The sequence below is a fragment of the Phoxinus phoxinus genome (genome assembly GCF_949152265.1).
Source record: "Phoxinus phoxinus genome assembly, chromosome: 24".
NCBI lineage: Eukaryota > Metazoa > Chordata > Actinopteri > Cypriniformes > Leuciscidae > Phoxinus > Phoxinus phoxinus.
In genome coordinates, this window is record NC_136899.1 from 7,953,663 (window position 1) to 7,977,106 (window position 23,444).

The window sequence follows — 23,444 nt, forward strand, 5'->3', positions numbered from 1 at the left end:
AATGTAAAAAAAAATAAACATTTTTCAGCATACATTGAATTTATATTAATTAAATGACTGACAGCAAGGTTAGACATTTTCTGAGAAGTTCATCAAACGGTGATTCCCCATCTACATTTGCATATATTAATTTAGCAAATTACATTTGCACCTACCACGACAAATGACTTCACAAATCTACTAGGAAAGCCAAATATGGTGATGAAACAGAACAATGATGAAATCATCTACAAAAATAAATGGACAGGATGTACCCCATGCAGTTTAAGTTCCGCTTTATTGACTATTTAAGGCGAACTAGTAAGAGTCTTGAATATATATTCTCTCAGACACAAGCAGTGAGAGTTGAAGATCGACAGTGACAATGGAGACACAAAGGATCCTCATGAGGAGTTTGGCTGTTGTGGTTTTTGCATCTGTGATCTGGACTATAACAGGTAAAGTGCTTGAAACTGTTTGTATATTATTCTATTTGATGCAGAATATTGAGGTTTACCTTTTTCTTCAGTCTCAGGCTCAGCGCAGGATAAACCGAAGGGTTGCTGTACTGTCGTCTCCAGCATAACTCGAGCACAGTTTCCTGATCCTATCATCGGTGTCAGGCTGCAAAAAGAAAGTCTTCCATGTGTGAAAGCCGTCGTGTAAGAATCACAGTTCTTCTCTAAAGAAAACATGTCATGATTAGAGATCAACAGCATCTGATGCTAGATTTCTGTTTTAACTTTTTCATTCTCTTTAACAGCATTGAGACTGAACGAGGAGATTTCTGTCTTGATCCGAGACTAACATGGGTGAAGGAGGAAGTTAAGCAGTTTTTGTAAGTTAAACCCAACAAGTGTTGTGAAACATACCTGTGTTTGTAACATAATCTTATAAAGTGTTGCATATTTAGCATAGTATTCTTGTATTCACATTGTTTTGTTTTGTTTTGATTTACAGCAGAGGCAGAGCTCAAAGAACCGAACACCTGATGTCCACTCCACCACCAGCATCCACTCCACCACCAGCATCCACTCCACCACCAGCATCCACTCCACCACCAGCATCCACTCCACCACCAGCATCCACTCCACCACCAGCATCCACTCCACCACCAGCATCCACTCCACCACCAGCATCATCTCTCAGTAAACTCACTCCTGAGGGAGGATCTTCCCAATCAACTGAAAAATCATGAATCATGAATGTCTAAAAGCAAGTAGCAAGTAGTTTTAAAATATTATATATATTATAATATATTAAAATATTTCTAAATTTTAAGAGATTTTGCTGTTGTATTTTGACAATATTTAAAGTGACATTTAGTAAATTAGTATTTAAATTGAATATTTAAAATATATGTTTTCAAATGTACTTTGACAGTGACATTTATAAATGTATTAATTTTATTCAGAAACTGAATTATAGTGAAACTGTTTTAGAACAAATGTGTTTAAATAAATGATTAGCTTATATATTATATTTCACATTGAAATATATTTCACTCAATGTACTGGTAATGGACTTGTGTCACTGACTCCTGTGTCAAGAAGGGTGACGCAAGTCTGAGTGAAATTAAGACTGATTTGTATGAGAACAAACCTGGAAATCTTTGTGTTGATTATGCAAATGAACGAGTGTAATCTGAAACTACAAATAAACTATGATCAGCAACTACTGGTTTTGCTTGTGGTTGATGTTTCTGAATGTGTGCAAGAGGTTTCTGTCAGGAACGATGACACCTTTTCTCTTCAGCATCTTTATTCTTACATTAGCAGATGGTTGATGACTATCTACGTCCTTCCTTGTGCTACTTATGTAAATCTCATCCATAATCAAATGCTAATTTGTATGAATAAGTTGGTACTCTTATTATTGGTATCTTATGAACTTGAGTGTTGAATGAAAAAGTCATTTTCGATTTTCTCCACATATTCATATATGTTAATTTAAGTAATTCAGGTTAAACTTCACAGTTTAATTAAGGAAGGAAGGAAGTAGCCTACATAAGTGAGTGAGTAAGTAAACAAACACTAAGCGGTAATAATGGAACAACAATTTTAAAAAGTGATTTTTCATTTTATATTTTATAACTACTTTTTCATGGGTTTAAATACAATATTTTTGTTATAAGAGACAATAAAAACAACTTTGTGCATCAAAACCACTCATTTCCTGGGAAGCATTTAGGAAGTCTCGAGCACGTTTCATAATTACCCACAAATCAAACATAGTTCACCCCTCACATACATATCACATTACAAACTAACAGATTCTTTTTTTTCTGTTATATGTCACATTCAAACTGTCTTAGAAAGGTTTAATATTAAACAAAAGATAATGTGGGATGTGGTGGAAATGAGCATGTGGTTGAAATGTTTTTGAGGAAAAACATAGTTGAGGAAACACCAAGTTATAGATGACAAATATAAAAGTACTTCTTGATAAATCATCAATAAATAAACGTCAACAAATCCATTGAGGTAAAGGGCATCAACACATCAAGTTGTATGTTTTCACCTGCAGAAAAATAACCCTTAAACTAAACTCCTTAAATGAGCTAAATGTATTTGTGGTCTGTAATTGAATTGTTTTCTAAGGGGGGATATTGGTTTCTCATAAATGATGCTGACGGGTGAAACTGACTGTATTGTGGGTGAGAGGTGTGAATGTTTCAGAGTTGATGATCACTCGATGCAATGCTTTCAAAAGAGTGGTGGTAAGTTTGACACGCATTATTTCATCTGACTGCTATTGTACATCTCTGACCTGCTCATAATAACACACAATATCAACACCAACTAACTGACCAACACCTGTGATCTGGACACCGAGAGCTATGGCCTGGACTTCTAGATTCATCACCGTCACTGTTCTGGTCGTCCTCATTGGATGCTTCACTGGTGCACTGGGCAACTGTAAGTAACTAAACATGCAGCACACAGTCAATGAAACTGTTTCTGCTGACTATGAGAAACCTTCTGAAGAACCTAAATTTGCAGGATATCATAATGCTGTGATCATGAATTCGACTGGTTTGTCACATGGGGTCTGCAGGCTACACTCTAAAAAATGCTGGGTTATTTAATCTACCCAACCGCTGGGTTATGAAATGTTTGACCCATTATGGGTTATTTATATGGAATTTGGGTCATTTTGTTCAACTCATGCGTTGAGTCAAAATCCATCAACCCAACATATATATCGTTTGACCCAGCAAGTGGGTTGATTGTGCTTCGAACATCATCAGCAGAGTCCACACACCGAGCGCTCGTCACAGCAGAGAACCTGACTGGTCATCCAGCGAGGCAAATAAATAATAAAAGGTATGTGTACACTACACTGTCAGAAAAAAAGGTACTGTGCAGGTACAATTTTGTTCCTATGGGTACAAAATATATAACTGTACCTTTAAAGGTCCACAATTGGTCCCTAGTGTACAATTATGTACCAAAACGGCTTATAAAGGTACAACATTTTAGGTTTAGATGTAAAAGGTCCATTTTTGTACCTTTTGAAACGTTTTTTTTTTTTACACCACCATATTAAGTTGTTTTTTTTTTGTTAAAAAATAAATATAACTTGTAGGCCAGGCTACATACAATTATATGTATTTTTTTTATCCCCATCACTTCATGTCTGTAAAATACGACACATGTTATTTCCAAACCTGTTAATTAATTTATTACATGAATTATTTTTAATAATTGGTAATGTTTGTTGTAATGTAGGCCTAGTATTCATTTTTGGTTTATATTTTTTTTATCAAATTAATTCACTTTTGAATGTTGCATCAAAAACAGAGTGATTGATGCTGAATTATATTAGGAAAACAGTAAAATCGGCAGTGTAAAAATTGCAGTGTTAAAGGTTATTAATTCCCAAAGAGTTAAATTAACAATCAACAATGTTAAAAAACACTCCTCTTCAGTGTAGTTACAAGTGTAATTTTATTTTTTAAATAAAAAAACGCGCCGAATTGTATTGACTCCGCCCCTCGCTGACTGCTGCCTCGAAAGACGACGACGCCATTTTATCTTCATGCGACCGAGACGGTAGGTTGAATTGCTTTTTTCTTTCTAAAATAAAAAAGTAAATACACTTGTTAACATTTTTGGTAAAATATGGTGGTGAACACATTTAGAAATGATAAACTGCGCGTTTTTGGCAGGATTTAAGGAAGCTCGTCAAGTTCATGAGATGCAGAGATGTAACGTTACAGAAGAATGTGAAGGTTTCTCATGACGATTTGATTTCCTGGATGAAGGTGATTTAACGTTTAAAATACATTTGTATTAGAAATTATATTTGTATTACAAATATATTTTTAGCTCATTTCATTTTGGTTTGTTGACAGCCTTCATGAAAGCCTTCCCGCCTCAGTCGCGCCGAGGCCTCAAACGGTCTTTCGACAAGCCTGGTTGATGAGGAGGTCTGAAACAGCAGCTGCATTTGGGCTTCTTTTTTTCTGCGTAGATGAGAGAATTCTTCAAATGGTAAGTTTATATTCGTTTTGTGTGTATAAAAGTGGCTGTGTTATACATGAACGCGTTAACAATTCCGTTTTTGTGACGCATGCGCATTATTAACAGCTGTAAATTAGCGCAGTGCAAACAACAAATGCACTTTTTTGTAGACTGAGGTGGGGGAACGTTTAAAAACGTTTTATTCGCCCTGTTTAAGTGAGAATTGCATATCTGTATGTTTGTTCTTAGCACTGAATATCATGTCGTCATATCTGCTCAAGACACAAACATACTAACTTACCATCAAGTTTTTTTTTTTTTTAACATTATGAAAGTGCATTAAAGCTAACCTGTAAATCCATCTGTCTTCCAATTCAAGTTTACAGGTAACATTTGCGACTTAGGTAAAGTTGGTTTTATATTCGCATATTCGCACATTCGCGGACTTCCGCGTTCAATAACTCGTGAACTAAACGTTGTTGCTACACAAAACACCTATCACATATAACTACACATATAACACCAGAAGCTACAACCTATTTTTCCTCAAAACGATCTTTCCTTCGCAGTGGACAAAATACATTGATCTCTATGCGCAGGCTTCTAAGAAGGGACCATCTGCAAAGTGCAAACCTGAAGGAAAGCTCGTTTTGAGGAAGAATAAAATATTGAAACAATGTTATTTGTGAAGGAACAATATTCAGCTCACGAGATATTGAATATCTCGGTGAATATCTGAATATAAAACCAAATTTACCCAAAGTTCAGACTGGATCATGACCTTCAGTACCACATACGTGGACAGCTCCACGAACATAGTCAAGTTTTCAAAAAAAAGTTGCCAAACATAGTTTTAGGTTTGATATTTGATGCGTATTCATTCACCTAGACTGCTTTAGTTTACTTTTGTGTATTCTACATACAGTACGCAAATATTTTTATGTAAAACTTACAGTAATTCACCAAATGGATTTTTTCATGTTCCAAAGGTTGTAGTACTTTCCTAGTGACCAGATTGACTTACTACAGGTCAAATTGTGACAACAACTCCCTTACTGTACGTACAATTGACAAATAAGTTTAAGAAAAAATTACTGTGATTCGCTGTAAGTATTTTTTCGTGTTTCAAAGGTTGTAGTACTTTCCTAGTGACCAGACTGACTTACTACAGGTCAAATTGTGACAATACCACCCTTACTGTACGTACAATTGACAAATATGTTTATGAAAAAATTACTGTAATTCGTTGTAAGTATTTTTTCGTGTTTCAAAGGTTGTAATACTTTCCTAGTGACCAGACTGACTTACTACAGGTGACATTTTGACAATACCACCTTACTGTACGTACAATTGTGAAATATGTTTATGAAAAATTACTGTAATTCACCTAAAGTATTTTTTCGTGTTCCTAAGGGCGTAGTGCTTTCCTAATGACCTGACTGACTTACTACAGGTGAAATTTTGCCAATAACTCCCTTACTGTACATACAGTACACAAACACTCAGGCTAACCATAAGCTACATTAGCATTAAGCTAATTTAGCTTGCTAATCTGGTTAACATGCTTTTGTGTTCTCATTCTTACATTGAAGCCTCTCCTCGGCAGTATAGTAAGACAGTGTCAACTGAGTGGCACAAGCTGCTAAACCACGTATCACGAGCCCCGAACCATTCCGGTCGTGGGTTCGAATCCTGTGTGGCACATGCCCAGACCGCAAGAGGTACTGTGGCCTTAAGTGGTGGAAAAGTTGCTTCTTTTCCAGATATGGTGTCTATATGTGAAGGAACTCAATAAATACCAACATGCAGCAAATGTATATAAACAATTATAATTTTGAGTTGCTTCTCACTTGAAGTATGGACCTTATGCACAAAAACACAACTTCCCAGTGGCGCAATGAGATGAGAGTCAGGCATCTGACCCAGAGATAGTGGGTTCAAGCCCGTGTGGAACGACTTTATAAAATTGTGTGTAATGTTGTGTCATATTGATTCCTTTATTATTTAACATTGTACTAATCTTTCTTCCTCTTGGGTTAGAAATAAGTTTGTCTTGTTCATTATGTGTTCATTCTCATCTGAACTTCTGTTCATTTTGAGTTAATTTTCACCTGTACTTCTGAACCAGCTGTTTTTTCATGTATGTTCAATTTCTGCTGTTTTTACTCTTCCTGCTCTTGCTGCTTCAGGGGCTTGGCCCCGTATCGCTGCTTGCAGCTATATTTCCACTTGTTCCTTAACCTGTAACCAAGAATACTAACACACACAGACACAGTTTCTTCAAGATTGGATTTGGCCAGGCTTTAACAATAAACAGGAGAGTCTTCTCAAAACATCAAGATAACATGTTCTTTCTCTCACACTTTAAATCAACTGTAAAGTAAAGACTTTAACTAAGAAATGGTCTCTCAACTATAGACTTCAATGACCCCTGCTGAGACCATTGCTATCAGGGTACCCTAGAAAAGCAGATGGATGTAGTAACACCTGTTAAAGAAGTCCATATTTCATCTCTGGAAGCCGGGCTAAATGAGCAAGCACTGTTACTGCATTCCTGGCATGGGCCAGACCCTTCAGTCACACCTCAGATATCAAATACAGACATTTAAAGGATACATTAAATAACATTTTCGATAATCACACTGGTAATTTCTATAACAAAGTAAAATCTCATAAGCCTAGAGAAGTCATTCAACTCATTTGATATTTAGAAGGAAAAATATTGATTAATACCTTGATTAAAATCACTCATTAGAATCCAGAATCCACTTCTTCGGGACTTCATAACAAAAACTAAACTTGAATCATTACAATAAGGGTGTTGCTTATTTATAATGTTAAAAAAAATGCTTAAGCTAAAATCTTTACCGTTATTTTAATCAATGAAATAAATGTGTTGTACAAGGAACAGCAGTTCTAATACTTACTTTTATCTAAAACATTTATCAAAATTAATTGAGTAGAGTGATCACTAGGAACATACTATAACCTTTGGAACATGGAACGAGCTGAAATTACAGTATTTTTTTCATAAAAATATGTATGTACTGTACTTACAGTAAGGTCGATATTGGCAATATTTAAATCGTAGTAAGTCAGTCTAATCACTAGGAAAGTACTACAACCTTTGGAATATAAAAAAAAACATTATAGGTGAATTACAGTTTATTACATAAACATATGTAATAAACATGTAATAATGTGTATTACATAAACATATTTGATGATTGTACAGTAAGGGTGGTATTGTCAAAATTTCACCTGTAGTAAGTCAGTCTGGTCACTAGGAAAGTACTACAACCTTTGGAACATGAAAAAATACTTACAGTGAATTACAGTAATTATTTTCATAAACATATTTGATAATTGTACAGTAAGGGTGGTATTGTCACAATTTGACCTGTAGTAAGTCAGTCTGGTCACTAGGAAAGTACTACAACATTTGAAACACGAAAAAATACTTACAGTGAATTACAGTAATTTTTTCATAAACTTATTTGTCAATTGTACGTACAGTAAGGGTGGTATTGTCACAATTTGACCTGTAGTAAGTCAGTCTGGTCACTAGGAAAGTACTACAACCTTTGAAACACGAAAAAATACTTACAGTGAATTACAGTAATTCTTTCATAAACATATTTGATAATTGTACAGTAAGGGTGGTATTGTCACAATTTGACCTGTAGTAAGTCAGTCTGGTCACTAGGAAAGTACTACAACATTTGAAACACGAAAAAATACTTACAGTGAATTACAGTAATTTTTTCATAAACTTATTTGTCAATTGTACATACAGTAAGGGTGGTATTGTCAAAATGTCACCTGTAGTAAGTCAGTCGGGTCACTAGGAAAGTACTACAACCTTTGAAACACGAAAAAATACTTACAGTGAATTACAGTAATTCTTTCATAAACATATTTGATAATTGTACGTACAGTAAGCGAGGTATTGTCACAATTTCACCTGTAGTAAGTCAGTCCTTTCACTAGAAAAGTACTACAACCTTTGGAATATTAAAATAAAATCACTATAGGTGAATTACAGTTTATTTCACAAACATATGCAATAAAAATATGTAATAATATATGTAATAATATGTTTATTACATAAACATATTTGATAATTGTACAGTAAGGGAGGTATTGTCAAAATTTCACCTGTAGTAAGTCAGTCTGGTCCGTAGGAAAGCACTACAGCCTTTTGAACACGAAAAAAAACTTACTGTGAATTACTGTAATTTTTTTAAAAACATATTTGTCAACTGTACGTACAGTAAGGGAGTTTTTGTAAAAAATCTCACCTGTAGTAAGTCAGACTGGTTACTGGGAACATGCTACAACCTTCGGATAGTAAAAAATCCCTTTGGTGAATTAATGTAATTTTATTCTAAAAAGTACTTATGTAAATTATGTACAGTGAGGCAGGTTTCCTAAATACATTCATTATAATGCACTTTTTATTGTTGCTAAAGTACAATCAATAGCATTAGAACACATAATGTGAGAGATATTTGCTGGTACATCTGTAGTTTGCAAAAATGTAGTTGTCTGTTTGCACACAATGAAAAAAAAGACAACTTTTTAGACGGTCCCTATCTTGTTCACCGGACTACATTGGACATTCAGTGAACATTCGCAAGTTTGTATGCCATTAAAACAATACTTGCCCATTTTGATCGATTGTGGAAAATGTTGTAGTTCACCATCCTTGTCCTAAAGATCATGTAGCTGCTTTTATTTTGCAAAAATATGCTTTATTGCATATGTTATTGAGACACTTTTTAAGCAAAAAAGTGTGAATGTGCGAATATAAAACCAACTTTACCTAAGTACATTTGCGTATGTACTGGCAGAGAATACAGGTACTTTAGCTTGAAATCAGTCTTTATCAATTCATACTGCATGTTATTTTGGGATAAATTATGTCCTAACTATTTATCTGTCTGCATTTTATTAATATGAATCTGTATGTTCTGTTCACATTATAAATACCATTAATAAATTATGGGTAAAATAAATTCTAAATGCGTATTAAAATCAAGTTAAATTTAAGATGCCTTATTACTCATTTAACTTATATAAATGTATTCAATAATCAGATTAAATGCATATTTTGAATATAAATAATTTTACACCCATGCTTTATAGACAGCTCTCAGCATAATCGAAATTGAGGGTAATCACAATTATTTTTACCTTATTTACAGCCCCAATTTAAATGATTGCATTACTGAATTTTGGAAATATTAGCCTCAACTGACATATTTTTTTCAAATCCTTTTTCAATAGATTTGGCCCAGAACCCTCAAGTGTCAAGTAAAGGAAGCTCCTCTCATGAGATTGCTACAGAAACCAAGCAACAGAAATGAAGACGAATGCAACAGAATGCTGAAGATGAATTCAGATTCGTGAGTGTCATTATATTTTATTCTATGTGCAGTACAAATTTTAATACATGAAAAATTTAAACCTAACTGGGCAACCACACAATGCCTTTGTTCAGACCTGAAATGTACATGTGTCTTGGGTGATTGATGTATCTTGATTGTCATAATTCATGATGACGCATCAATCACTATGTCATTGTGTTAATTCAAGATGTTAAAGGGTTAGTTGACACACAAGTGTAAAATTGTTGTAATTTCTCACCCTCATGTCATTCCAAACCCGAAAAGACTTTTGTTCATCTTCGAAACTTAAATGAATATATCAAGAATACTCCACGCAACTACCACTTTGTCGCTTCAAAAGGTTCATAAAGAGATCATAAAACGAACCCATATGAATTGAGCCGTTTAGTCCAAATTTTCTGAAGAGACTTGATCGCTTTGTGATGAATAGATTGAATTTAGACTCTTATTCACATATAAACATGAATCAACCAACATAAACAGAAGAAAAAGAAAATGTGGACTAAACTGCTTGGTTCATGGATTAGTTTTAAGATCTCTTTGTTAACTTTTTGAACCGTCAAAGTGGTAGTTGTGTAGCTGTCAATGGAGGGAAAGAAAGCTGTCAGATTTCATCAAAAATATCTTCATTTGTGTTTCAAAGACTAAAGAAAGTCTTGCGGGTTTGGAACGACATGAGGGTCAGTAAATTACTGAATAAAATTTTTTGGGTGAACTATCCCTTTAATAAAAGAATGTGGCCTAGACCTCATCAGAACAATCGAATCTCAATGCGTCTTGGGTGCGTTTACACCTGTACTTCGAGTTGTTCGCTTGTGCAAGATGAATGTTAATGCCAGGTGTGAACGGTGCTACTCTGCGAATACACAATCATCTGAACAGAATTGTTCCTGAGAGAGATATGGTTGTAATTATGCTATGTAACTGTTTGTTTTTGTTTTGATTTTTGGTTAGAAGACCTCCGCTAAGTTCCTGGAAAGGCTTCTCCCAAGACCTTCAAGGACCTGATTGACTCTGCAGAATCTGCTGTGCAAGATGATGAAACTGATGATTCAGGTTAGACTATAGTTCAGAATAAGATTATCTATACACGTTCATGCATGAATGCATTTTGCTGAAGTTGTCCCATGTTATTTAGAATGGGGCAGCGATCTTGCATCAATTCGTCTCCTGCAAGAGACCTGGAAAGATGTCCTCATATCAAGCTGAACAACACCTTGTCGTCTCCAAAAAGGTAAATTTGGACATTTCTGTCACACTGCCTATTGTCTGCCTCAAAATATTGCCATTTGTGTTGATTGTATTGTGGAAAACGAATATAAAGACGGCCAATTGGAGAGCTGACTTTGAGTGTTATTTTTGTCTTTGGCAGGGACCAGCATACAAGACCACCTTGACTGCATTGACGAGACCACACAGCATACCTGCTCGCGGCCGGTGATGCTGATATGGCAATAAACTCAAATACTACTTCCTGGTCGCTGATGGGACAAAGAAGAACTGCATTCACGGATGCTACAACTGTCGACAAGTAGTTTTCTGCAATCTTGTTCAAATCTACCTGTCATATTTGTTCATGTCTAGGCAAATTAACATGATTTTATGTTTTTTATTGACTTTTTTTATTTTTCTTGCAACTCCTCATGAATGTGATAATTTGACCTTTACACATCTGGCATATGTTATCAAGGAGCCACTTTGCCTATTTGTTAAATAAACTTTGGATTTATACATCTGTCTGAAGACTCTTTTATGTCTGATCTTGTACATTAACACTATCTAATAGTGTAAATAGTTTTTTACTGTGAATGTTCTAGGTTTGTAGTTTAACAGTTTTAAATGGGTAGTCAATTGCAATTTATTTTCTAAATTGTACTGTAATGTGTTAGACTTAATCTGGCATATGGGTTAATTTTACCCACCATAATATGTAGTTGAATCAACCCATGATTGTAATTAATTTGACCCAGTATTTGGGTACACTATATAACTAATATGTAGTTAAATCAACCCATAATTGTAATTAATTTGACCCAGCATTTGGGTACACTATATAACTAATATGTAGTTAAATCAACCCATAATTGTAATTAGTTTTACCCAGCATTTGGGTAGAATATTTAACTCAACTGGTGGGTTAAATATGACCGACCCATCTTTATGGGTCAAATTAACTACTGCTGGTCTGGTGCAATATTGCTCCAGCGGTTGGGTTATAAAACAACCCAAGTTGGGTTAATTTTAACCCATCATTTTTAAGAGTGTACTCTTACTGGTTAGAGATGCAAAGGAAGTCAATATCCTGTCTTTGAAAAATACCATATAAAAGGATTTGAGTCTAGATAGCACCTTCAAAACAGAATCTACGTCTTCCTCATCTGGTTTTGTGAATATTTTGTGCGTACATCATGCATCTCTGCTGGACATTAGCTCTGATGATGATGGTTCTTGTGTGTGTTACTGAGCAGCAAGTCAACTGTAAGTTTTGGGATTTTTTATCATTGGATTTGTATTTTTATAAAAGCCTTTGGTACTGATTATTATGGATCTGCTTATTTTAATGAACTTTTTTACATGTATACTGAGATTTAGCATTTATGATCCATTTACTTCACACCAACATGCTTTCATAATCCAGAGGCATAGTCCACCCAAAAATTTAAACTCTGTCATTATTTACTCGTCCTCATGTTGTTGGCTTTCTTTCTTCTGTGGAAAACAAAATAAGATATTTTAAAGAGAGTTAGAAGCTAAACAGTTTCTGTTCCCATTGACTTGCATTCTGGACAAAAAATACAATGGAAGTCAATGGGACATTTTTCACAATATTTTTTTGTTCAGCAGAAGAAGAAATGCACACATTTTTGGAACATCAGCGTGACTAAATTATGACCGAATTTACTTTTCATTTTTGGGTGGACTATCTCTTTAATGATGGTGAATCCATTACAGATTGCATTTAGCTATAGCAGTTTTCTTTGATGGAGTTGTTATCAAGATCAAGATCATCTTGTTTTCACACATACTGTATACAGTACGCACACTACACACGCTTTGGAGATTTCAATCTCTTTCTCTCTTTCAGATCGTCGGCCCACTAGAGTTGGAGTGACTTGCTGTAAGGAAGTGTCGAGGGGAAGAATCCCTCCTGAAGTTAAACTGATTGGATACAGGCATCAGAACGCTCTGAGTCCGTGTGTGGATGCTATAGTGTAAGCTCTCTCTACACACGTCACAGTTTTATATGCCTGATATTGTGTTCATTTCAGTGGTACTGTATATCTGTCCTGCAGATTCTACACAGAGAAGGACAAGTACTGCTCTGATCCAACAGCGCGCTGGATTCAATTCAGAATGAAAGGTATGGCCCTATATTAATATGACATTTTAATATGATGCTTATGTATTTATAAAAAAACACTCATAACGTGATCATCTTTCCTCCAGGTCTGAATGAGATTGAGGACTGAGCCAATGGAGGCCTAAAGATGTCGCAAATCTATCTATATATCAATCCATCTATCTATTAAAAAAAAGAGTTATGTACATTTATTTAATCAAAAAAGCACCATTAGATACTCTTTTAGCTTATGTGAATGTTAAAAGATGTTTCACTTAATTGCTTTGTTTTATCTGCTTTAAAATTAAAATGCACTTTTGAAAAAAAAAAACTGTGCTTATTCTTTCACACAAACATCCAGCCTTTTCTCTTTGAACTCTATTTAATTATATTTCAACTGATTAAATAAATAGTTCACTCAAATAGTAAAATTCAGTCACTATTTACTCATCCTCGTGTCATTACGAATCAGAATTACTTTCTCTCTTCTGTGAGGTAATGATACTTTTTCTTTTGAGTCCTTTTTGAGTTGAATGTCTCCATTGACTGTTGAATGAGGGAAAAACAGGTCAGCATACTGATAGTTTGCCAATTATAAGATAATATTCGTTTTTGGGTGAAATATTTCTCTACATAGCCTACTATATATTTATATTGTGTTTCAGTAATAGAATGTGGGCACCTCAATCCTTGAGGGCACCTCAATCCACTGACTGTTTTAAAAAAGGCCTTAAGACATTTCTTTTTAGCAAAGCTTTTGGTCACTTTTAGATTGTTATTATTATTATTATTTTGTTTTTGTTTTGTTTTTTGCTTTTTTAACCCTGTAGCACTTTGAGATCTCGGATGAAAAGTGCGTTATAAATATAATGTATTATTATTATTATTATTATTAATGTGCGCCATCTAGTGGAGAACAGCATTTAATGCACAGAGAAGGTCATGCAATTTGTCAGCCAAATTGGGTTGACAAAGTACCAGTGTTTCCCTGGCCAGCAACTAAACAAATGAAATATGTTAAGGAATTCATAAAACAAAAACAGAAATGAACATAAAGCAAATAACAACTTTGCATACTTTGCCTATAGCCCAAACAAGACATTTAAAAACTGGAAAGTTATATTATATTAATGTAACTATGGGCTACATGTAGGCTACCAATAAAAGACTTATGAATGACACAGTTCCTCAAAATACCTTTAAAAAGTAGCCTACTCTGGCATTTCCATGTGACATGGTTACCCACTTTAATAGGCCTATACCATGGTTCTGAATGTCATTTAAAAACGTAAAATACGGTAGGCCTACTTTAAGTATGCTCTTTGTACTATCAGTGTGTTCCTCTTTGTGGGGAGAATGTGTATTAGCCTACTCTGTTCACAAGACGCTGCACGAGCAGGTGTTGAACCTAATACAAATACAGTTTTCATCTCTGACAAACGCTATAAGTCGGTTCTACAGGTTGTATTAGTTGACTTCATCCGTCTGTTTCCAGTTACAGTTTAACTCACTGAGTGACACGTCACCCCAAACGATTCAGTGCCTGAGCGAGTTGCTCGAATGATTCAGACTCATGAACCGGTTCAATGGGGTCGAACCGTTGTGCTAACCGGTACACCAATTCAAAGAACCAACTCACAAGAGTAATTCATTTACGAATCGGGCATGGCCAGTTCTGAATAGTTGTGATCGATATCTAAACATTAAAAATAGCAGGAGACAGGACATGTTTGCTGAAATATTGTGTGGGGAAAATTATTATATCCTTGGCAAATGGCAATCTATCTGGACAGACGGTCTGTTTTTTGTTTATTTTTGTATTTGTATTGGCATGTTTTATTGTTTGTGTGTTTTTTGGACCACGTGTGTCTTGAACAAGCTTTGATGATGATGATTGGTTATCAGTCCATTTTTACTCGGTTTAGGTCAAAAACATGCACCCTTATACTGACATGGAAACAGGATGAACACTCTCAAGTGCCCATGAAATCAAAAGTGATTTTTTTTTTTTTTATGAATATGTTAGCCTTAGGCCTACTGTTATCTAAGCTAGTGTGTTCCAAAACAATGACAAAATTTCTATTTAGAAGATAGATATGCATTCAAAACTTACAGTCTCTCACTTCTGCCAGTATGGATCAATGATTTTGATGATTTTGATGACATCACTCTGCACTTCAGATTTTCTGTCCAATCAAATGCTTTCTAGAATCTAAAGTGTCCCACCCCAGTCACTAGTGTAAGGGTCAGACAGATCAATTTAGCTCAAAGGGAATTATTAATTAATATATAGGGAATTCGAAAGAATCACTTATTATTACGGCTGAGCAAATGACTCATCCAGCATTCATTTCTATCAGCTCTGCAGCGGATGTAAATGTCACAGTGTCTGGTTTATGTTCCTTGGGTCACCACTAGATGTCCTCCTTCCCCACGGTGTCCATCACACTATTGAACTACATTTCCCACGATCCTTGTCTTCTCATTACACTCAGCTGTCCCTTGTCACTTATCATTGCACTTAGCCTATTCCCCATTAGCATTGTCATTTCCCTGTGTATATAACCCTGTCTGTTTCAGTGTTTGTCACGGAGTCCTTGTTAATGTCCCCACACTTCCGTTTCTGTTCCTGCCTGTTACTGTTCGTGTCTTGTGTTTTGGATTGCCTTATTGGACTTTCGACCCTTGCCTGGACTGACTGTGAGTACGGATTACCCTTCAATAAACTACTGCACTTGGATCTGTCTTCTCGTCTTGTGTGTGATCGTGACAGAAGGACTCCGTCACCACAAGATCCAGCGGTATGAGTCTTCGTGACTTTTTCTCAATCACGAAGAGGGAGAGGAGACAGCAGAATGGGAATCCTCGAGCCGAAGAGGAGGAGCTACGCATGACTTTAGATGAGTGTTTTGCGTTGTGTGCTCGTTTCAGGGAGGAGAGTGCTGCGCTCCCGGTTAATTCCGAGGAGAGAACAGCACCCAGTCGCTCGCGGACACGTAGGAGGACGAGGAAGACTTCCTGCCTCCCCAGTGAACCAGAGACCAACCCGGTGGCCGTCCCCGTGCAGCCCATTGTCATTCCGGTGGCCGTCACCGTACAGCCCGTTGTCATCCCGGTGGCCGTCCCTGTGCAGCCTGCTGTCATCCCAGAGGCCGTCCCCTCCGAGCAGCCCGCTGTCGTCCCGGAGGCCGTCCCCTCCGAGCAGCTCGCTGTCGTCCCGGAGGCCGTCCCCGTGCAGCCTGCTGTCGTCCTGGAGCCCGTGCCCGAACAGCCAGCTGTCGTCCCGGTGGTCGTCCCCTTGCAGCTTGCTGTCATCCCAGAGGCCGTCCCTGTGCAACCTGCTGTCATCTCGGAGGTCGTCTCAGAACTGCCTACCATCAGTCCTGCCATGGCAAGGAGGGCGGTCTTCCTCTTTTATGCAGTGGCATTATTGCATGCATGGAGGAGACACTGCACGTCCGCCGAGCCAGAGACTGTCCACGTCACGTCTGCCGTTCCAGAGACTGTCCACGTCACGTCTGCCGATGCAGAGACGGTTCCTGTGCCAGACGCTGTTCCCGTAAGTCCTGCCACGGCCAAGAGGGCTGTTTTCCTTTTTTATGCATTGGCAGTACTGCATGCATGGAGGGGACACACGTCTGCCGAGCCTGGACTTCACGTCACGTCTGTTGCAGTTCCTGAGCCGGTGGCGTCTGTTGCAGTTCCTGAGCCGGTGGCGTCTGTTGCAGTTCCTGAGCCGGTGGCGTCTGTTGCAGTTCCTGAGCCGGTGGCGTCTGTTGCAGTTCCTGAGCCGGTGGCGTCTGTTGCAGTTCCTGAGCCGGTGGCGTCTGTTGCAGTTCCTGAGCCGGTGGCGTCTGTTGCAGTTCCTGAGCCGGTGGCGTCTGTTGCAGTTCCTGAGCCGGTGGCGTCTGTTGCAGTTCCTGAGCCGGTGGCGTCTGTTGCAGTTCCTGAGCCGGTGGCGTCTGTTGCAGTGCCTGAGCCGGTGGCGTCTGTTGCAGTGCCTGAGCCGGTGGCGTCTGTTGCAGTGCCTGAGCCGGTGGCGTCTGTTGCAGTGCCTGAGCCGGTGGCGTCTGTTCCTGTTCCTGAGCCGGTGGCGTCTGTTGCAGTTCCTGAGCCGGTGTCTGTTGCTGTTCCTGTGCCGTGGTCACCCAAGTGGTCGTCTTCGCCCTGGTTGTCTCCACCATGGCCGCCCGAAGGACCTGCCCCGTCCTGGACGCCTGCACAGCCGGATCCGCCCTGGCCGCCCGAGGGAAGGTCTCCGCCGTGGCCACCCGAGGGGTCGTCACCGCCCTGGCCGCCCGAGGGGTCTTCACCGCCCTGGCCGCCCGAGGGGTCTTCACCGCCCTGGCCGCCCGAGGGGTCGTCTCCGCCCTGGCCGCCCGAGGGGTCGTCTCCGCCCTGGCCGCCCGAGGGGTCGTCTCCGCCCTGGCCGCCCGAGGGGTCGTCTCCGCCCTGGCCGCCGAGGGGTCGTCTCCGCCCTGGCCGCCCGAGGGGTCGTCTCCGCCCTGGCCGCCCGATGGACTGTCTGCTCCGCCCTGGCCGCCCGATGGACTGTCTGCTCCGCCCTGGCCGCCCGATGGACTGTCTGCTCCGCCCTGGCCGCCCGATGGACTGTCTGCTCCGCCCTGGCCGCCCGATGGACTGTCTGCTCCGCCCTGGCCGCCCGATAGACTGACGTCTCTGCCCTGGCCGCCCGATGGACTGTCGGTTTCACCCTGGCCGCCGGCTAAGTCGTCGCCTCTTGTTCCTGTTCCCCTCCATGGACCTGGCCCCTGATCCTCCACCATTCCACCTCCTGCCTGGACTCTTTGTTTGTTTTTTGTGGGTCTTGGAGCGTCTGGAAGCCGCTCCGTAGAGGGGGGGTTATGTCACAGTGTCTGGTTTATGTTCCTTGGGTCACCACTAGATGTCCTCCTTCCCCACGGTGTCCATCACACTATTGAACTACATTTCCCACGATCCTTGTCTTCTCATTACACTCAGCTGTCCCTTGTCACTTATCATTGCACTTAGCCTATTCCCCATTAGCATTGTCATTTCCCTGTGTATATAACCCTGTCTGTTTCAGTGTTTGTCACGGAGTCCTTGTTAATGTCCCCACACTTCCGTTTCTGTTCCTGCCTGTTACTGTTCGTGTCTTGTGTTTTGGATTGCCTTATTGGACTTTCGACCCTTGCCTGGACTGACTGTGAGTACGGATTACCCTTCAATAAACTACCGCACTTGGATCTGTCTTCTCGTCTTGTGTGTGATCGTGACAGTAAATATCCAAACTAGTGAAAACACTATTTATTAGCAAGGTAATTTAGATCAGCAGTTTAAGACATTAAATTCATATGCACATAACTCAAGAACAATTATCTTTAAAATACAAACAAGGCTTTATTGATTATTCTAACACATAAAAAAAACAATATCAAACACAAACACACACACACACATTCAGGAGTTGCAGAAAGAAAGAGTGTGGAAAGAATGAGTTTTAAGAGTGAGATAATGAAATCCCAAGTTTCTATATGCACTTATAAGACATGAGCTGAACGAACCATCAATCATTCATTTAACCCTTTTGTCGTTTCCTATAGGCAGGGTAACTAAGTAAAATAAAGAAAAGTGAGACGAGTAGTTAGATGGTGGGTCCCGAGCTGTGCCATCTCTGAACCAATCAGTCTCTTCCAAACTATCAAACGCTGACACGTTCTTCCTTTAGCTGGGCTCATCTCTTTGAAGCTTGCATGGCCATAAAGTTCTTAGCTGGGGGTTTTCATTGGTTAGCTCAGACTGGCTGGAGCCTGGATTTTATAGTTCTGGATTGGTGATTTGGGGTCTGAGGTGTTGAGTTTTGTGTGAAATTATGCTTGAACGAATCATCTGGAAGATTCATTTGTGTTTGGTTCGCCCTCAAATCCTACTACACTTGTTCACACATTTACTATTCTCTACATGGTGAATGCATAGTGCACTATATAGGGTATAGGGAACGATTCAGACAGTGTAAATAAGCTTTCCATTTAGTCGAATGAAGTCATGTGTCACGTGAATCGGCGCAGCGCGACACAGTCTGCTCCGGTCCAGAGACACAATAGCACAGAGCGGATCATACGCGAGTCAGCGCATACCACAGAACTATAATCAGACCCTTTTGAATTCTGCACAGAATGCTGTGTTTTAAAGCAAAGGTCTTCAATCCTGCTCACTGAGGGCCACTGTCCTGCAGAGTCTAGTTCCAACCTCAGCACAACTGCCTTTGTATTTTCAAGCGATCTGAAGAGCTTGATGCGCTGATTCAAGCGTGTTTGATGAGGGTTGGAACGAAACTCTGCAAGACATTGGCCCACAGGAGCAGGATTGAAGACCTCTGTTTTAAAGCGATATGGAGGAGATTAGGAGGAGAAACGGTCAGAGATTAGGGGGAAACTGCGGCTTTACCAAGCTCAACCGCTCTGGCCGAGCTGTGATATAAACTAAAGGTTATCGGCTGGCTATTTTTAAAAAGGAGAGGAGCTGTTCGATATGTCCTGCCCTGTCTTCCTTTCGGTGGAAATTAAGTCAACACATTGAATAATGCTGCAGGTTTCAAGACACTTCAGTTGGCCTTTAACAACATAGTCTATGGATGGAATTCACAACTGTTCGTTTTTTTAATGTTGATTAAATAAACCGATCCACATAATGGGCTTTTGAACAAACCTTATGCAATGTATTAAAGTCATCTGAGCTGATATAAACCATTTTAGAGTTTGTCCATCTTACCATCTGTTTTTCTCTAAAATGATCACCTGTAGCCTAGCACAGATACAACTAGGCCTACACATTTCTCCTTTTAGTGGTTCATTGTGGTAAAGCGCTAGTGTGTATGTGGTTATAAATCACCATCATGACTGACAGCAATGAATGATGAATTATGATACCACAAGAAAATAATATCAGAGCTAAGAGATGAAGACAACAGTACAGGTGATGCTAAAGTTAGACTTTTCAAGTTGCAGTATACAGTATGTCCTTACATTGGCTAAACTTGTTGTAACATATTCTGACACAATTAAACAAACAATCCAATGTGTATGAGCACAAAAGATGATGCTAGGTGTATAAAGTATGATCATTTAGGAAATATTACTCAGTGGTGGATTAATAACTTCAGCCAGTGTCCAATCATCCCATTTCACAGTGGAAAGCAAGATAAAAAAGAGAATTTGATAGGATTTCATTTAAATCTGTCATTAAAGGATGCCAGTGTCTTGCATTTCAGAGGAATTTGACTGTTATGGAGAATCTGTGTCTAAGAATATTGTGAAATGGAAAACTTGACCCATGCCATGCACTCACTATCAAAACTCCCCAACAAACCTCTCAGTTGAAGTGAAAGTATAGACATCAGCTTTCTTCCTATTTTGCTTCATTTACAACTGGTCAATGTTAAAAGATAAAATATATGATTCAGTAAATAAAAAACACTCTATTGATAAAATGACTTGTTCTATTGGAATGTAAAAAACATTTTTCAGCATACATTGAATTTATATCAATTAAATGACTGACAGCAAGGTTAGAAATCTTCTGAGAAGTTCATCAAACGGTGATCCCCCATCTACATTTGCATATATTAATTTAGCAAAGTACATGTACACCTACCACGACAAATGACTTCACAAATACTAGGAAAGCCAAATATGGCGATGAAACAGAACAATGATGAAATCATCTACAAAAATAAACGGACAGGATGTACCATGCAGTTTAAGTTCCGCTTTATTGACTATTTAAGGCGAACTAGTAAGAGTCTTGAATATATATTCTCTCAGACACAAGCAGTGAGAGTTGAAGATCGACTGTGACAATGGAGACACAAAGGATCCTCATGAGGAGTTTGGCTGTTGTGGTTTTTGCATCTGTGATCTGGACTATAACAGGTAAAGTGCTTGGAACTGTTTGTATATTATTCTATCTGATGCAGAATATTGAGGTTTACCTTTTACTTCTGTCTCAGCAGATGCTGATAGGGTGAAGACACCATGCTGTACTGTCGTCTCCAGAATAACTCGAGCACAGTTTCCTGATCCTATCATTGGTGTCAGGATGCAAAATCAAAGTCTTCCATGTGTGAAGGCCGTCGTGTAAGAATCAGTTCTTCTCTAAAGAAAACATGTCATGATTAGAGATCAACAGCGTCTGATGCTAGATTTATGTTTTAATTTTTTCATTCTCTTTAACAGCTTTAAGACTGAACGAGGAGATTTCTGTCTTGATCCGAGACTAACATGGGTGCAGGAGGAAGTTAAGCAGTTTCTGTAAGTTAAACCCAACAAGTGCAGTGAAACATACCTGACTTTGTAACAACATAATCTTATAAAGTGTTGCATATTTAGCATAGTATTCTTGTATTCACATTGTTTTGTTTTACAGCAGAGGCAGAGCTCAAAGAAACAAAGCCTGATGTCCACTCCACCACCAGCATCCACTCCACCACCAGCATCATCTCTCAGTAAACTCACTCCTGAGGGACGATCTTCCCAATCAACTGACAGATCATGAATAATGAATGTCTAAAATCAAGTAGAAAGTATGAGTTTTAAAATATTATATATATTATAATATATTTAAATATTTCTAAAGTTTAAGAGATTTTGCTGATGTATTTTGACAATATTTAAAGTGACAGTTAGTAAATTAGTATTTAAATTGAATATTTAAAATATATGTTTTCAAATACATCTACTTTGACAGTGACATTTCTAAATGTATTAATTTTATTCAGAAACTGAATTATATTGAAACTGTTTTAGAACAAATGTGTTCAAATCAATTATTAGCTTATATATTATATTTCACATTGAAATATATTTCATTAAATGTACTGGTAATGGACTTGTGTCACTGACTCCTGTGTCAAGAAGGGTGACGCAAGTCTGAGTGAAATTAAGATTGATTTGTATGAGAACAAACCTGGAAATCTTTGTGTTGATTATGCAAATGAACGAGTGTAATCTGAAACTACAAATAAACTATGATCAGCAACTACTGGTTTTGCTTGTGGTTGATGTTTCTGAATGTGTGCAAGAGGTTTCTGTCAGGAACGAGAACACCTTTTCTCTTTAGCATCTTTATTCTTACATTAGCAGATGGTTGATGACTACGTCCTTCCTTGTGCTACTTATGTAAATCTCATCCATAATCAAATGTTAACTGAATAAGATGGTACATCTTATGATTTTTTTAAACCGTTTTAAAAAGTGATTTTGACAACAATATCTGAATATATATGGGTTTAAATAAAACATGTTTTGTTATAAGAGACATAAAAAGAATAATAATCTACATAATATTATAATAGTTGGAAGTTCCTTTAACTTCGGGTATCAGGAGTTGATTTTTAAACAAACAAACATTTTTTTTTTTTTTTTCTGTTACGTGAAGGTCCCATTAAAACTGTCTTAAAAACCTTTCATAATAAACACATAATGTATGTGGTGGAAATGAGCATGTGGTTGAAATGTGAGAAAAAAATCCACAGAATTAAGTGCTTATATATGAAGAAACAGTTATAGATTACGTAAATATAAAAGTACTTGATAAACCATCTATAAATAATGGTGAACAAATCCATTGAGGTAAAGGACACACAAATCAGAAACTGGTTTCTCATAAATGATGCTGACGGGTGAAACTGACTGTATTGTGGGTGAGAGGTGTGAATGCTTGAGAGTTGATGATCACTCGATGCAATGCTTTCAAAAGAGTGGTGATAAGTTTGACACGCATTATTTCATCTGACTGCTATTGTACATCTCTTAAAAGACCTCCTCATAATAACACACATTATCAACACCAACTAACTGACCAACACCTGTGATCTGGACACCGAGAGCTATGGCCTGGACTTCTAGATTCATCACCGTCACTGTTCTGGTCGTCCTCATTGGATGCTTCACTGGTGCACTGGGCAACTGTAAGTAACTAAACATGCAGCACACAGTCAATGAAACTGTTTCTGCTGACTATGAGAAACCTTCTGAAGAACCTAAATTTGCAGGATATCATAATGCTGTGATCATGAATTCGACTGGTTTGTCACATGGGGTCTGCAGGCTACTCTTACTGGTTAGAGATGCAAAGGAAGTCAATATCCTGTCTTTGAAAAATACCATATAAAAGGATTTGAGTCTAGATAGCACCTTCAAAACAGAATCTACGTCTTCCTCATCTGGTTTTGTGAATATTTTGTGCGAACATCATGCATCTCTGCTG

General features: G+C 38.3%; 3 protein-coding genes across 8 annotated transcripts in view; all 3 read left to right on the forward strand.

Annotated features, from left to right (window-relative positions):
* The window catches only part of LOC306992225 (uncharacterized protein), a 54,245-nt gene that overhangs the window by 8,454 nt on the left and 22,347 nt on the right, over positions 1-23,444 (forward strand). Inside the window, exons 1-4 of one of the 5 annotated variants that reach the window (XM_079600876.1) lie at positions 20,696-21,109; positions 21,190-21,313; positions 21,413-21,487; positions 21,603-22,206. The exons of 1 other annotated variant lie outside the window; for it this stretch is intronic. In XM_079600876.1, the coding sequence (XP_079457002.1) occupies positions 21,037-21,109; positions 21,190-21,313; positions 21,413-21,487; positions 21,603-21,633 (303 nt within the window). In that variant the 5' untranslated portion in view covers positions 20,696-21,036 and the 3' untranslated portion in view covers positions 21,634-22,206. Of the gene's footprint in view, positions 1-20,695; positions 21,110-21,189; positions 21,314-21,412; positions 21,488-21,602; positions 22,207-23,444 lie in introns of those variants that run through there. 3 more of the 5 variants (XM_079600878.1, XM_079600877.1, XM_079600875.1) reach the window with 3 other exon arrangements.
* LOC306992224 (uncharacterized protein) lies at positions 67-1,645 on the forward strand. The gene is made up of 4 exons (XM_079600873.1): positions 67-437; positions 509-641; positions 743-817; positions 940-1,645. The coding sequence occupies exons 1-4, from the start codon at positions 365-367 to the stop codon at positions 1,175-1,177; spliced, it is 519 nt and encodes a 172-aa protein (XP_079456999.1). The 5' UTR covers positions 67-364; the 3' UTR covers positions 1,178-1,645.
* On the forward strand, positions 2,629-13,516 carry LOC306992227 (C-C motif chemokine 8-like). 2 transcript variants are annotated; one of them, XM_079600881.1, is made up of 4 exons: positions 2,629-2,897; positions 12,942-13,068; positions 13,150-13,217; positions 13,304-13,516. In XM_079600881.1, exons 1-4 carry the CDS (start codon positions 2,819-2,821, stop codon positions 13,324-13,326), a joined length of 297 nt encoding a protein of 98 aa, XP_079457007.1. In that variant the 5' UTR covers positions 2,629-2,818; the 3' UTR covers positions 13,327-13,516. The 2 variants fall into 2 exon arrangements, with proteins under 2 accessions (XP_079457007.1, XP_079457008.1); XM_079600882.1 differs by lacking the exon at positions 2,629-2,897 and adding an exon at positions 12,138-12,334.

Bases quoted from the DNA above. Each gene is read 5' to 3' on its own strand.
- LOC306992227 (XM_079600881.1), top strand. From the start codon at position 2,819: ATGGCCTGGACTTCTAGATTCATCACCGTCACTGTTCTGGTCGTCCTC. The intron at 2,898-12,941 runs GTAAGTAACTAA...TCTCTCTTTCAG, and splicing joins CACTGGTGCACTGGGCAACT to ATCGTCGGCCCACTAGAGTT. The intron at 13,069-13,149 runs GTAAGCTCTCTC...TCTGTCCTGCAG, and splicing joins CCGTGTGTGGATGCTATAGT to ATTCTACACAGAGAAGGACA.
- LOC306992224 (XM_079600873.1), top strand. From the start codon at position 365: ATGGAGACACAAAGGATCCTCATGAGGAGTTTGGCTGTTGTGGTTTTT. The intron at 642-742 runs GTAAGAATCACA...TCTCTTTAACAG, and splicing joins CCATGTGTGAAAGCCGTCGT to CATTGAGACTGAACGAGGAG. The intron at 818-939 runs GTAAGTTAAACC...TTTGATTTACAG, and splicing joins GAGGAAGTTAAGCAGTTTTT to CAGAGGCAGAGCTCAAAGAA.